We start from the raw sequence: 16,649 nt of genomic DNA, 5'->3' as shown, positions 1-16,649 counted from the left end.
AAACAACCCAAATGCCCATCAATTCATGAATGGATTAGCAAAATGTGGTATATGTATACCATGGAATATTACTCAGCTATTAGAAATAATGGCGATATGGCATCTCTTTGGTTCTCCTGGAGAGAGTTGGAACCCATTCTGTTAAGTGAAGTTATCCCAAGAATGGAAAAATAAGCACCACATGTACTCACCAGCAAACTGGTTTCCCTGAGTGCACATTTGGGAATAACACCAATTGGGTATCGAACAGAGGTTGGGGCTGGGTGGAAGGGATGGGTGTATACCTACTTGATGAGTGCGATGCACACTGCCTGGGGAATGGACACGCTTGAAGTTCTGACTGGGGAGGATAGGGTGGGAGGAGGGGATGGGTGCACACCTACATGATGAGTGTGATGTGCACTGTCTAGGGAATGGACACAATTGAAGCTCAGACTCGGGGGGATGGGGAGGCATGGGCAATGTGTATAGCCTGAACTTTTGTACCCCCATAATGAGCTGAGAAACAAAAAAATAAAATAAAATATATCAAAAAAAAAGACCTGTCTTTAAGTTCTGCAATTCTTTCTTCAGCTTGATCTAGTCTGTTGTTGAAGCTTTTGAATGTATTTTATATTCTATTCAGTGAATTCTTCAGTTCTAGGATCTTTTTGGTTCATTTTTATGACATATATTTATTAGTGAATTTCTCATTCACGTTGTGTTTTGTGTTTCTGATTTTTTTTTTACTGTGCTCTCTTGTGTCTTACTGAGTTTCTTTAATATCAATAGTTTGAATTCTTTTTCTGGGATTTGGTAAATTTCTTTTTGAATGGAAACTTTGGCTGGAGAATTATTTTTTTCATTTGGAGGTGTCATATTTTCTTCCTTTCTCATGTTTCTTTTGTTCTTACATTGATATCTGCTTTTAGTATAACAGTCTCATCTTCCAATTTTTTGGATTTGCTTTTGTAGGGGAGGACTTTTTCCTGAAGATGTTTCTATGGTGTTGGTTGGATTTGATTCTGGGTGCATGGAGTAGTATAGTCTCCATATGATTTCTTTGTCTGTAACCAGCATTGTGGTGTCTGTGCTTTCCCCAGTGGCTTAGGATGAGATTTTTAGTGGAGGCTGTGGTGAAGTTTTGCCAGGGATGAGGACACCAGGTAGTACAGTCCATGGGCCCCAGTGTGGCCAGTGGCAAGCGGAGTGCACCTGTGTTTGGGTCCTAGGGCAGCATACATTGGCACTGCTATTAGCAGGTCCAAGTGGGTCATTTCTTGGGTCTCCACGAGGGTTACTTGGATGCCAATAGTGGGCCGGGAGGGCGAGTGGGTCCTCAGGCCTCTGGGCAGCAGGCATGGTGTAGGTGATAGAAGTAGCTTTGGCTAGAATATCGTATGGCTCTCAAGCAGTCAGTGCTGGTATTAGTGGTGGCTGTGATGGGCTGGATTGGCTAGTCCTCATGCCTACAGTTGGCACATGTGAGTGGTTGCCAGCTTTGGTGGTAGTAGTAGGTTGGGTGTTCCTGACCTCTGGCCACTGAGAGGAGTGCTCAGGTGCCAGTGATAGTGGACTAAGGTAGGTTATCTCCAGGCCCTCTGGATGGCATGCTCAAGCACTGGGTATGGGGGCAGATCTGGGCTGGGCAGACTTGTCCTCAGGCCCTGTAATGATTTGTGCAGGTGCTGGCTGTGGTAGGCAGAGGCAGAGTGGTCCCCAGGCCCTCGTGGAATGCTTGGGTGGAGTTAGCACTGGCTGCCCTATAACCCTGCTATGGGGAGGGCGGGGTTCCTTTCAGTGGCAGAAGCTGTATGGAGGCAGCTGGTAAATGAATGCTTTGCTTGCATTCAGCCCTGGTAGTGGTAGTTTGCAATGGTGGTGGCTGTGGGCAGTGGAATTTGTCCTCAGGGTGGATGAAAATATGTGGCCACCCTTCTTCTAGGGGTGTTGGGGTAACTAGCAGTGGCTCCTACCTCTGTCCTGGTGGCAGCAGCCAGCAGCAGTGGTGGCTGTAGGCAGAGGATGTCACTGTGTCTCTAGGGATATGGAAATATAGGGACTGTTGGGCACCAGACTGGGATGCAGTCTGATGAGGCCGGGGTCTCAAAATGGCGCTGTGCTGTGGCTGCTTAGGACTCATGAGTGTGTGGAACTCAGTGCAAGCTCCCTCTCTGGAGCAATGCTGTTGTGTGGTCTCCATGTAGCTCTCTATTTCAGTCTACGGGCCCACGAGAATCCATTGTTTCTCTTGTGTCTAGGATTGCAGAAGTTCATGGTGGGAATGTGAGTCACGAGGCGTCTTTTGCTTAGTCTTCCTCTGCACTGGGGAGTCTCTCCAGGCTCCCACATGATCCTGGCCAAGCAGGCTGCTTTACTTCCCTCTGCAACTATAATAGTGGATTTATCTGTTCTCCTTCCAGTTTTGTTAGTTTTTGACTCACATGTTTTGATGCTGTCTTATTAGGCACATACAGAGAATTGACCCCTTTGTCATTATGTAATGTCTGTCTATCTTTGTCCCTGAAAACTTTTCTTGCTTTGAAATCTGCTGTGTCTGAAATTAGTGTAGCTAACTTTGTTTTCTTTTGATTCTTTCTTAGCATAGCATATCAGGTAATACTTCCTTTTTTTTTTTTTTTTCTTTACCTTTTTTACTGGTATCTAAGTTTGCAAGATACATTTACAACTAATTCAAGCTCACTTTCAAGTAACACTATACCACTTCACAGAAGGTACCTTGAGCACTTTCTAACAATAATCCTAATTAATTCCTACTGTCCCTTGTATCATTGATGTCCTTCATTTCACTTATATATAAGCATACAGAAGAACATATGTGTATACATAAGTGTACATAATCAGATACATTGTTGCTATTATTATTTTGAACAAACTGTTATCTGTTAGATCAATTGAGAATTAAAAAAATAAAGATTTTTATTTTACTTTCTTTTCTCCCTTCTTTGATACTCTTCCTTTTCTTAATGTAGATATGAGTTTCTGACCTATATTATTTTTCTTCTCTTTAAAGAATTTAACATTTCTTGCAAGAAAGGTCTACTGGCACCACATTCCCTCAGTTTTTGTTTATCTTAAAAAGTCTTTGTTTCATCTTCACTTTTGAAGGATAATTTTGTAGGGTACAGAATTCTAGGTTGGTGGTTTTTTTCACTTACCACGTTAATATTTCACTTCACTGTTTACTTGCTTGCATGGTTTCTGAGGAGATCTTGATTGTAATCCTTATCTTTACTCCTCTATAGGTAAGGTATTTTTTTCTCTCTGGCTTCTTTCAGGATTTTTCTTTATCTTTGATTTTCTGTAGCTTAGAAATGATATGCCTGGGTATAATTTTTTTTGGCATTTATTCTTGCTGTTCTTCGCATTTCCTGGATCTGTGGTTTGGTGTCTGACATTAATTTGGGAAAATTCTAAGTTATTGTTTTAAATATTTTTTCTGTTCCTCTATCTTTTTTTCTTTCTGGCATTCTCATTATAGATATATTATGTCTTTTGTAGTTGTCCCACAATTCTTGGATCTTTTGTTGTTTTTTAAGTCTTTATTCTCTTTGTTTCTCAATTTTAAGCTTTCTGTTGAGGTACCCTGAAGTTCAAAGATATCTTTTCTCAGCCATGTCCAGTCTACAAGTAAGCCCCTCAAAAGCATTCTTTATTTCTGTTATGGTGTTTTTGATCTCTAGCATTTCTTTCTGTTTTTCTTAGGATTTCCATGTCTCTGCTTACATTGCCCGTCTTGCATGCTATCTGCTTTCTCCTTTAGAGCCCTTAGCATATTAACCATAATTATTTTAAATTTCCTCTGATAACTCCAATATCCCTTCCACTGATTCTGATGCATTCTCTCTTTAAACTATTTTTTGCCCTTTAGTATGCCTTATAACTTTTTCTTGATAGCTGTACATGATTTATTGGATGACAGGAACTGTTGGAAATAGGTCTTTAGTAATGTAGTGGTAAAGAGTAGGGGATGTGATTTGTTGTATAGTGCTATGATTAGGTCTCAGTCTTTTAGTGAGCCTATGCCTTTGACCTGTGAGTTCATGTGTTTCTCAGTTTTTTTCTCTTTTCTTAGGCTAGAGTGGGATGGAATTGGGTATTTACCATCTCCCATGTGGCAGGCTAGACCTGGATAGAGTTCAATGTTTTCCTTCCCCCAGGTCAGTTAGGCTCTGATAAAACCTCAGCAGGTTAGGCTCTGGTTAACTATTAGGTCATTAAATATGAAATGTCTGATTTTGAAGCAAAAGTTTAGTTTATTATATCTCAAACAGGAAGCAGTATAATCAAAGTATGTGCCTAAACTATTGACACAGTTTTGCCATCTTAATGGTAGCTTGCTTATGCCAGCAGTGAAGAAGCCTAGAGAGTAAGTGGCGATGAAATCATGAAAGGCATTTTCCACAGCTTGTTGAAAATTGAATATCTTTTGTTGCAAGAAGTGGTCCAAAGCCTGGAAGAAGTGGTAGTCAGTTGGTGCAAGGTCTGGTGAATATGATGAATGACAGGAGTTTCCAAGTCCATCCTCTGTAGTTTGAGCAGCATTGTTTTTTGTGACATGTGGTCTTGCAAGAGGATTGGCCTGTCTCTGTTGACCAATCTTGGGGGCTTAATCACAAGCAGCCTCCTTATTTCATTCAATTGGTTGCAGTAGACATCCGCTGTAATCAGTTGACCAGATTTCATGAAGCTTTAATGGATAAGACAAGCTCCAGATCACGAAACAGACACCATTAACTTTTTTTGATGAATATTTGGTTTTGGACTATGCTTTGGCACTTTATCTTTATCCAACCGTTGTGCCAAATGCTTGCGATTGTCAAAAAGAATCCATTTTTCATCATACGTAACAATATGGTGTAGAAATGGTTCGCCTTTATGTCATTACAGCAAAGAAAGGCAAGTTTCGAGATGATTTCTCTTCTGATGCTTGTTTAATTCATGCGGTACCCATCTGTCCAGCTTCTTTACCTTGCTGATTTGTTTCAAATGGTCCAATATTGTTGAAATAGTAATGTCAATGCTAATTCACGTGTAGGTTGAAATGGATTCACTTCCACTACAGCTTTCAGCTCATCATTATCCACATTGGTCACCCACACGGCTCATTTTCAAGATTAAAATCACCAGAATGGAACTTCTCAAACCATGGATGTACTGTGCGTTCATTAGCCACATCCTTCCCAAATGCTTCATTGATATTTTGAGCTGTCTACACTGTATTGGTTCCACAATGGAACTCATATTCAAAAATAACATGAATTATCCATAGTTTCACAAAAATTGCTCTAAAAAAATTTGAAAGATAATTACAAGCCAAAATATGCATTTGCAAGAATGAGGATGTGCCTTTACAATAAAAATAAAACAAGAAGTGTCAAAGTGAAATGTCAGAGATATCAATTGTCAGACATACTACTTAAGGAAATTGGACCTTCCATACTTAATAACCTAATAGTTTCTCCTGAGGGCAGACCTTGTTAAGAAGTACAGAGTGCTGTGGGGTATTACAAAATGGTTTTTTCCCCCTCCCCTTGGTGGAAACATGAGGGAATTTTTCTCTCATATAGTATTTACTGTGAGAAACCTGGTCCAGCTCCTGGAGGTAAAATTCAAAAGTGTGGGATCCTTCCATGACTGGATATCCTTGGAGTTTTCAACTCTCAGTCTTGTCCACACCTAGCTTTCCAGCAGTTTGTCAGCTATAGTTCAGGTTTTCCTATCCTCCCACTTGTTCCTGCAGAGGTTTCTGCTCCAGTATGTTGTGATTCTCTGTATCCCTTTCTGTCTCTCTAATCTTAGGGATAGCAGTTTGCCCTCTGACCTTACAGATGTGACCTTTTCTTACAGATCTGAGAAGAGCTGTCATCTTTCAGTTTGTTCAACTTTTTACTATTTGTTAGGATAGAGTGGTGACTTCAAGCTCTTCACATGTGAAACCGGAAACCAGAAGTTCCCCGTATCATTGTTTTTAATCCTTTGTTCTTTTATAACGTATACGTTTAGAGATAAAGATTTCTGTAAGCATTGCTTTATTTGCATCTCATAAATTTTATGTTGTGTTTTTATTATTTATTAAACATTTTAAAAATTTCTTTGTGTTTTTTTGAATCATAAGCTGTTTGTGTGTTGCTTAATTTCCATATACTGGAAGATTTTCCCCCAATGTGTTTTCTTACTGATACATAATATTTGTACATATTTATGGAGTATGTGTGATATTTTGTTACATGCATTGGTAATAATCAAGTCAGGGTATTTAGGATATCCATTACCTCAAACATGTATTGTTTCTATGTGTTACAAACATTTCAAGACCTCTTCTAGCTATTGTGAAATGTATGTTAATCTTGTTAACTATAGTCATCCTACTCTGTTATTGAACATTAGCACTTATTTTTTCTGTCTAACTGTATGTTTGTATCCATTAACCAACATCTCTTCATTCTCCCACCCCCCACACATCCTTCCCAGCCACTGGTAACAAATCTGCTCTCCACCTCCATGAGATTAACTTTGTTGAGCTTTCCACACGTGAGTGAGAACATGCAATATTTGCATTACTGTGCCTGGCTTATTTCATTTAACATAATGACTCCCAGCTCTATCTAATTTGCTGCAAATGACAGGGTTTTATTCTTTTTTTGTGGCCAATAGTATTCCATTGTGTATGTATACCACATTTTCTTTATCTGTTTGTCCATTGTTGGATACTTAGGTTGATTCCATATATGTGCTGTTGTGAATAGTGCTGCAGTAAACATGGGGGTGCAGTTATCCCTTTGATACCCTAATTTTCTTTTCTTTGGATAAATAGTAGTTCCCCCAGTATATTTTTGTTACTGATTTCTAATTTAATTTTCTTGATATCAGAGGGCATACTCTATATGGTTTCTGACCTTTATTTATTTATTTATTTATTTTGGTTTCTGACCTATTAAATGTATTGGACCCAGCATGTAGTCTATCTTTGGAAATATTTCATTGTGCATTCTTTTTTTTTTTTTTTTTTTTTTTGAAACAGGGCTAGAGTGCCGTGGCATCAGCCTAGCTCACAGCAACCTCAAACTCCTGGGCTCAAGCAATCCTGCTGCCTCAGCCTCCCGAGTAGCTGGGATTACAGGCATGCACCACCATGCCTGGCTAATTTTTTCTATATATTTTTAGTTGTCCAGTTAATTTCTTTCTGTTTTTTAGTAGAGACGGGGTCTTGCTCTTGCTCAGGCTAGTCTCGAACTCTTGACCTCGAGCGATCCTCCCATCTCGGCCTCCCAGAGTGCTAGGATTACAGGTGTGAGCCACCGTGCCCTGCCTGTTTCATGCATTCTTAAAAATTATGTGTATTCTACAATTTTTGGGTGGAATGTTTTATAAATGTTAGGTTGAATTGGTTGATGGTACTGTGCAAGTTTTTTAGATTCTGACAGATTCTCTATCTACTTATTCCATTAGTTACTGAGAGAGAAGCATTGAAATCTCCAAATATTTCTGTGGCTTTGTCTGTTTTTTCCGTGACAAATTTGTCACGTTTTGCCTCTTTTTTTTTTTTTTGAGACAGAGTCTCACTCTGTTGCCCGGCTAGAGTGCCGTGGCGTCAGCCTAGCTCACAGCAACCTCAGACTCCTGGGCTCAAGCGATCCTCCTGCCTCAACCTCCCAAGTAGCTGGGACTACAGGCAGGTGCCACCATGCCCGGCTAATTTTTTCTATATATATATTTTAGTTGTCCAGCTAATTTCCTTCTATTTTTAGTAGAGACGGGGTCTTGCTCTTGCTCAGGCTGGTCTCGAACTCCTGAGTGATCCTTAGAGTGATCCTCCTGCCTTGGCTTCCCAGAGTGTTAGGATTATAGGCATGAGCCACCACGCCAGAACTGCCTCATTTTTTGTAAGGCTCTGTTATTATTCATATACACATTTAGAATTGTATTGTCCTGATGAATTGATCCATTTATCTTTATGAAATATCTTTATTGCTTGGAATACTCCTGAAGTTCATGTTTCCTAACATTAATATGGCCATATTTTCATGGTGTATCTTTTTATCCTTTAACTTTTGTCTGTCTCTTTATATCTAGTGTTTCTTATAAGCAGCATAGAGTTGAGTGTAGACTGTTTCATCCAGATTGATAATCTCACTTCTTTTCATTGGAATGCTTAGCTCATTTTTATTTAATATAATTATTGATGTGCTTGTGTTTAAGTTTACTATCTTTTCTGTTTGTTTTATTTGTTGTTTTAAACACAATAATCATTATTTATCATCTGATTCCTAGTTTTTTATAGAAGTAGATTAATAAACTCAAGACATTTGAGAAACAATTTGCGTTAATACTTCTTTTAGATTTAAATGATTATTGTCTTCAATATGTTATAGTTCTCATTCACAGGTAATTCATTAGAAATGCCTATTAAAATTTGCTTTTATGGAGTCTTAGCAAAGTATTAAACATAGTTTTCAAAGATTCAAAAACTTCTTGTTTTCTATTTCTATTTCGTAGATTTACATATTTTTTGAGCAATTGTTACAAGTACAGTGGATATAACAGTTTTAGGAAGAAATATAACTGATTCTTCATGATCATCATACTCAGCAAATGGGAGCAAAAGGCAATGAGCATACCTGAGCATAGCCTACGATTAATAGGCATTCAGTATACCCGGGTCCTCTCATTTTATTTTACTAAAGCATTGGAGAGAATGTGAGGACTGGAGAGTATGTTGTTTAAATGTTAAGTAAAAGTTCTGTGTTTAACTATGTAATAATTGGTTGTAGTACAATTAAAATAAAATTGCCAGGTCTTTATCTGCATTACTGATCCGTATGTTATTTTGAATAATCATGTAGACATATATTTGATATATCACTTAGAATCAGAGAATTTAATCTACCTTTGGTAAGGAAATTTTTTTTGACTCCTTTATAATGCAGAATGACATAAGACTTCATCAGAAAAGACATTGTCATTGATAATCATTTGGAATCTTTGGTTTTTATGGGGATCTTTTCTTTGTTTTTTTAAAAATCTAAGTTTTCAGTGATATAAAATGTAAAATTTTCTTTCTGTTTGACTTTGTAATATAACAGTCTCTAATCTGTATGAAGGCAGAAAACTGGAACAGATTATATTTTTCAGATACCACCTAGTAGGAAAATCAGTGTTTGTTATCTTACGGCCTAACATTTTTTAACTTTAAAACATTTTTAAAATTATACCTAAAAATCATTTAAATTATAACAGAAGTACAGCTTCCTATTTGGGTCTTACTAGGATGTGTTTGTTTTAGCAAGAGAAAGCGGCTGCTATGGATTTGACCAAACATTTAGAAAGCACTCTGAAGATTGGTGTGGGCACAAGAATGAAAAATCTGGCAGCTAAGGTGGAAATATTGAAAGAAATCAGGTAGGTAAAAGTATATTTTTGAGAAGGACATTTTAAAATAATTGCTAATTGGTGCTTTTTAAATATTGAATGCCCACCGTTTTTTGCTTTGAAATTTAATCTTTTTATTTTTATGGCTTTATAGGGAGAAACTAAAGTCAGTTATTTCTGAGTGAATTTTATAGTGTTTTTATCAGTTTTCTCTTGTCACTACTTGGAGCTATAGTGTCCTGTGGTCATCTCTGAGAGTGAAATTAAAAAACCAACACAACTTCTAAGTGGTAGTTTGATGGGAAAAACTACCATGTCCAACTTGGGGTTATTTTCAGGAGTACAGTGGGTCCTTGAGTAATATTGTTTCATTCAATGTCATTTTGTATAAAAATCAATTCCTGGCTGGGGCCACTATTTGTGGAGTTAGTTTGTTTGGGTTTTCTTGGAGTACTGCAATTTCCTTCCATGTCCCAAAGATGTGCATGTTAGGTGAATTGGTGTGTTTAAATTGTCCCAGTATAAGTGAGTGTGGTTAAGTGTGTGAGTGAGCCCTGTCATGGAATGGTGTGCTGTCCAGGGTGGGCTGTCTTTGTGCCCTGAGCTGCCAAGGTAGGCTTCGGCCATCTGCAATGCTGAGTTGGAATAATTGGGTTGGAAAATGAAGTGCATGAATGAGTACAAATTGTTATAAAAATTTATAAAGTATACAGTAATCATACAAATGCACAATAAACAATGAAAGCAGTCAGCAGGCCCACCGTATTTGTTACTGTTTTTGAACTGCATGGTCGTAGGAGGTCCTTCTTAAAATTTTTTCTTCTATCATATTTATTCCTTGATTTAATCCACCACCACTGTGACTGTTGTCACTCACTGATTCGCAAAAATTTGGGTAAATAATTATCTTGTTTTTATTAATCTTTTATAAATGTGTGTATAGTATACATTTATTTCAGTGTTTTAATGTTGGAAGTGTTTTGGGTCTTTATTTAGAAGTTGGTGATGTTTTTGTGACCAGAAATATGCCATAGGAACTTTTGTTTATATCAATTAGCCGATGGTAAAATTGGTTTTATTGTGAGTCTTTCATTTAAAGACATATTTACAAATCTAATTATAGACCAAAAATTGAAGGTCCATTTGATGTCATTTTAAACTTTTCAGACTTTTGAAGTTGTCTTTTTAGAGACTTAAAAAATTTTTTTTTCACAAATATTTTCCCCCTCCACAAATATTCTTTTGTCATAAAGTTAGAAGCCTATCCACAAACATGTTTTTTAATTAATGATTTTATATAAAGTTTTAAAAGTAAATCTTCATAGCCACTACTGTAAGTAGTAACTTTTAGATCATTACTATTTAAGTATAACTTTTTTTCACATCAACTTTCTAATTTATTGACCTTTTCCTTTTTGCTGTTTTTTAAAATAGGCGTGCGAGCATCAATGTTCGTTTTGGAAATGACATTTCAGATGCTATACAAGTGTTGGATGAAGAGTGCTTTACTACCCCAGCTTCTTTGAATGAATTAGAGATAATTTGGGCAGAATACAATCAGGCTCAGGAGAAGATTCAAACTTGTCAAAATGTGGTGAGTTGAGAATTTTTCTCTATTACGATTTTTATCTGTTGAACATAAGGAAATACTATCTTTGGAGAAAGCAGAGGAACTGTAGATGTTATAATGATACTTTATTTGCATAAAATCTTTAACTTTTACAGTATCTTCATATTAATAATTGGATTCCTTTATTGCCTTATAAGAATGATGTGATAGATAATTGATGATTGTGGATAGATGGTTAAAAAAAGTCTTTTCCCTTTTCGCGTGTGAATTTGACCTTTCATTAACTCCCTCTCTTTATTCCCTTGGTAATCTGATAAAATATTTCAGCTCTGTTACTAGGCAACATTATTTATGGTAAATATAATTCTTGATTAGCAAATTGCATCTGTACTGGAGGAATTTGTACTACAGATAATTGATGGGGACTCTTAAAACTGGGCATGCCCATTGAGGGACCTGGAAGTATACTCATGGAGTTATAAGAGGTACTGGGTTTTGGGGGCTGGGCGTGGTGGCTCACACCTGTAATCCTAGCACTCTCGGAGGCCGAGGGGAGAGGATCGCTCGAGGTCAGGAGTTCGAGACCAGCCTGAGCAAGAGCGAGACCCCATCTCTACTAAAAATAGAAAGAAATTATCTGGACAACTAAAATTTATACAGAAAATTAGCATGGTGGCACATGCCTGTAGTCTCAGCTACTCGGGAGGCTGAGGCAGAAGGATTGCTTGAGCCCAGGAGTTTGAGGTTGCTGTGAGCTAGGCTGACACCATGGCATCCTAGCCTGGGCAACAGAGTGAGACTTTGTCTCAAAAAAAAAAAAAAAAAAAAAAGGTACTGGCTTTTGGGGAGTATTTAATATTAAGCTTGTAAACCAGGGTGGTTACTATGCTTGCTAATGTGGATCTTGTCTTCTGGTCTGAGTGGTGTGTTTTATGTGGCAGGATTGGGCTCTGCCTTACTACTAAATGTAGTCTTAGCCACCTATTGTTCAGAGGTAGTTGTTTGTGTGTGTTGGGGAGGGATATCAAAATGAAATACTTTGTATGAATTCTTTATTAGTTAAGGTACAAGTATGTTTATTTCCTGTTGCAGTTTTCTTTAGTTTATTATTTTAAGCTGAACAGAACTCCTTGTTTTCCTTTAAAGAAACACCCACAACCATTTTAGCTTTCCGTAGGGCCTATGAGCTTTATACTTGTGTGTTTGGACTTGTACCATCATACGTATTGGTCGTTTCTGCCTCTGTGGATTATACCCTGAAAATCTTACTCCCTGGTCGTACCTAGGTTGATCAGTTGGCAACCTAACTGGCTCTGAATGAGAAATGTGAGAAGGATAACTAGGCCTTTGGAAATGCCAGGAATGTTTAGTTAGGAGAAAGGATTAGATTTTGGTTATTTTACATATTAGATCCTAACTGGCTGCTTCTGATTGTGAAAGAAAAAAAAGTGACAGCAGAATTAATAATCTTTTATTTATTTTTAAAATTTAACTTTAATTTGTTTTTGAGACAGGGTCTTACTCTAATTGTCCAGGCTAGAGTACAGTGGCGTCATCACAGCTCACCCAGCCTCACATTCCTGGGCTCAAGCAGTCCTCCTGCCTCAGTCTCCTGAGTAGGTGGGGCTACAGGCACCTGACACCATGTCTGGCTAATTTTTCTATTTTTTGTAGAAACAGGGTCTTGCTATATTGCTCAGGCTGGTCTCAAACTCCTGGCCTCAAGCGATCATCCATCGTGGCCTCCCAGAGTGCTACGGTTACAGGCATGAGCCACTGTGCCTGGCCAGAATTAATAATTTTTTTGCATATCAATTCAACAAACTTTAATGAGCATATAATATGTGTCAGGTGTTGTAGATAACGTTTTAATCTCTATGAAACACAGGCGATATTATAGGTACTTTATAATTTTTTTCTTAACAATAACTTTAAAAAGGGGCATTTTTGCTCCCATTGTATAAGTGAGGAAACAAGCTCACGAAGGTTAAGGAAATTACTCAAGATTATATAGTCCTAAATGTTAATATGGAATTTGAACCCAAGCATGTCTGACTACAAAGTATATTCTCTTTCCATTTAAACCACACTATCAATATTAAAATACTTCTTCATGTATTTTCATGTAGTAAGATGAAAAAGAATTGCATTTTTAAGTTTTGTTTTTATGGTTTGAGCATAGGAAAGTGATTCAGGATGGAGAGGGAGAGGGCTTAATATGTATTAATAGCTTTAGGACTTCATATTCTAGTGTACAAATATGACTTTTTTCTAAAGCAGATATTTGTTTCTACTGCTGCTCTTGTTTAGGACTTAAAAGTTCATTTGATAGATTGAAGAGTAGACTGTTGGATAAATACACGGTAATAACTGCCACTCAAATGAAGTTGCCATTTTATTTCCCTTATTGTACTTAATTTGGGTTTTAGAATTGCTACTTTCATTTATGTATTTTGCATAGTTCCTTAACTTGACTGCCATGTGTTTTTGTTTCTTGATGAAAGAAATAAGCTTTACTTGAGGTTTTTTAAAAAAATTTTTAGTTATAAAATGGTCTGAGCTTAAGCAAGAAAAGATATTGTAAAATTCAGGCTTTTAAGTGTATATACTAGACACCGTTATAGGTAATGGAGATATGAATTTTTAAAGACATCATTTCTATCTTTCTTGGGTACAGGATGAATATATTAATGGATAGTTTCAATACAGAGTGGTAAATACTGTAATGGATATGATGGATAGGGTTCTTGGATGTCTTTCACATACATGTTTCCAAACATAGCCTCTTGGGCTAATTGGAGGTAATTTTTTTTTTTTAATTTTCAGTTGTGCAGATAGTTATGGGAAAATTTATTTTTAAGTAAGATTTTAATTTTAATTGAAGTGTAATATACAGAAAGGTGCACAAATCATAAGTGTGTAATCATTAATTCCTACTCAAAGGTAACCTATATTCCAATTTCTAATACCATAAATTAGGTTTGACTATTTTCAAACTTTATACCCAAGGAATCATACAGTATATATTATTTTGTGACTGACTCGTTTCAATCAACAGTATGTTTGTGAAATTCCTCCATGTTACCATATACAGCAGAAATTCATTTTCATGGCTGTATAGTATTCATTCTACTGTTTATAGTTTTGATCTATTAAAAATCATGCTGATATAAAGATTGTTCTACATGCCTTTTGGTGCATATATGTGTGCATTTCTGTTGGTATACCCCGATAGTAGAATTGTTGGGTTATAAAGAACATATATGATCTGCTTAGGTAGATGCCCCAAGCAGGGTATGAGAGCCCCCACTGTTCCATATTCTATACTTGGTATTCCCTGTACCTCTTTACTTTAGCCATTCAGAAATGGGGGAACGGGAGGTGTGATTTTATTTTCCATTTCCTCAATTAATAATGATGTTAAGCTGTTTGGTATCATATTTTGTGAAGTTTTTGGCCCATTTTTCAATAGAGTTGTCTATCTTTTTCTTAATGATTTGTAGGAATTTACTTTTTTTCCTTAACTTCTATGTGGTTTTTCTTATTTTATTTCAGTTCATTTTGTTTTAATTTTTTTTTTAAATTTCTGAGTATTACGGAGGTACAAATGCTTTGGTTACATAAATTCTTTGCACCACCTGAGTCAAAAATACAAGCATGCCCATCCCTCAGAGAGCACACACTGTATCTATTAGGTATGAATTTATCCATCCCCTCCTCCCCCCTCCCCACTGCCCGACAGCATATGTATATTACTTAATGTGCACATTAGTGTTCAACTGGTACCAATTTAATGGTGAGTACGTATGGTGTTTGTTTTTCTATTCTTGTGATACTTCACTGAGAAGAATGGGCTCCATCTCCATCCAGGATAATACAAGGGGTTGTTCACCACTTTTTTTATGGCTGAGTAGTACTCCATGGTATATATATACCATATTTCATTAATCCACTCATGTATTGACGAGCACTTGGGTTGTTTCCACATCTTTCCCATTGTGAATTGTGCTGCTATAGAGTACAGATGTCTTCTTTATAGAATGTCTTTTTTTCCTTTGGGTAGATACCCAGTAGTGGGGTGGGATTGCTGGATCAAATGGTAGTTGTACTTTTAGTTCTTTGAGGTATCTCTGTACTACTTTCCATAGAGGTTATACTACTTCTCAGTCCCACCAGTAGTGTATGAGTGTTCCTATCTCTCCACATCCCCACCAACATTTGTTGATTTGGGACTTTTTGATAAAAGCCATTCTCACTGGAGTTAAATGATAATGTCATTGTGGTTTTGATTTGCATTTCCCTGATGATTAGAGATGTTGATTTTTTTATGTTTGTTGACCATTAGTCTGTCTTCTTTTGAAAAGTTTCTGTTCATGTCCTTTGCCCACATTTTAATGGGGTTGTTTTTTTCTTGCTGATTTTCCTGAGTTCTATATAGATTCTAGTTATCAGCCCCTTATCAAATGTATAGCATGCAAATATTTTGTCCCATTCAGTAGATTGTCTATTTGCTCTAATGATAGTTTCCTTGGCTGTGTAGAAGCTTTTTAATGTGATCAGGTCCCATTGATTTATTTTTGTTGTTGCTGTGATTGCCTTTGAGGTCTTCTTCATAAATTCTTTGCGTAGGCTGATGTCTATAAGAGTTTTTCCAACACTTTCTTCTAGAATTCTTATGGTTTCATGCCTTAGGTTTAAATCTGTTATCCATCGTGTGTTGATTTTCGTGAGAGGTGTGGATCTTGCTTCAGTCTTCTACATGTGGCTATCTAATTTTCCCAGAACCATTTATTGAATACGGATTCTTTTCCCCAGTGTATACTTTTGTCTGCTTTGTCAAAGATCAGATGGCTATATGAAGGTGGTTTTATGTCTGGGTTCTCAGTCCTGTTCCATTGGTCAGTGTCTCTGTTCTTGTGCCAGTATCATGTTGTTTTAGTTACTACAGCTTTGTAGTATAGCTTGAAGTGGGAGGTTTTATCTTGGTGTTTAACTGTATCTTGAGGGATGACTAGATCGAGTTGAGTGTGGGATGGGAATAGGAGGAGGAGGCAGTGTGTAATTGATAGGAACTTGTATAATTTTCTCGAAGAAAAACAAAAACTTCATTGTTGTAGAAATAATGGGAAAAATGAAAATTAGTAGAGCAGGATTGTTGAACTTAAATGTTTTATTTTTAATTAAAGGAAAGAAAGTTCTTTGTCATTTTGGTGATCTAAGGAGAGAAGTGTTTGTGCTGAATTTTACTATGTTTGGAAAATGTAATGTTAAATTTTAGTACACTTTTTCGTACAGGTCAATATGTAAAAATATTATATATCATATTATATATGATATATTAATGATGGTTGTTCTTTTTTTCTTCCTCCAGAGTGAAGTGAATATTTTGATTGCTGAAAGAAATGAAGTGCAACAGAAGCTGTACATGGCAGTTGAAGTTTTTATTCTGAATGTAGATGAGTTATCTCTTAATAAACGCTTAAAAACATTGCAGGTTGGAATTTTGAAATTATATTAAATATACATTAAATATAAGTTTATTATTTAAGAGGTGACATTAGAATTTACCTTTAGACTTCAGATAGTACTGTAATGGTGGCAAAAGTTTTTCTTCTTTGCCTAATTCTAATTTCTTTTTAATGGAATTAAAAGTTGATATTAATATATTTAGTATTTATGTATATGTGTGTATCTATCCTACAAACAA

General features: G+C 36.6%; 1 protein-coding gene across 2 annotated transcripts in view; it reads left to right on the top strand.

Moving 5' to 3' along the window:
• The window catches only part of STK31 (serine/threonine kinase 31), a 101,148-nt gene that overhangs the window by 37,162 nt on the left and 47,337 nt on the right, over positions 1–16,649 (top strand). For both annotated transcript variants that reach the window (XM_069461925.1, XM_069461926.1), the window contains exons 9-11: positions 9,287–9,402; positions 10,807–10,966; positions 16,314–16,436. In XM_069461925.1, the coding sequence (XP_069318026.1) occupies positions 9,287–9,402; positions 10,807–10,966; positions 16,314–16,436 (399 nt within the window). The remainder of the gene's footprint in view (positions 1–9,286; positions 9,403–10,806; positions 10,967–16,313; positions 16,437–16,649) is intronic.

Source organism: Eulemur rufifrons, chromosome 29 (assembly GCF_041146395.1).
Source record: "Eulemur rufifrons isolate Redbay chromosome 29, OSU_ERuf_1, whole genome shotgun sequence".
Lineage (NCBI taxonomy): Eukaryota > Metazoa > Chordata > Mammalia > Primates > Lemuridae > Eulemur > Eulemur rufifrons.
The sequence above is the reverse complement of the archived record's forward strand: the minus strand, read 5'-3'. Positions and strand labels throughout refer to the sequence as shown.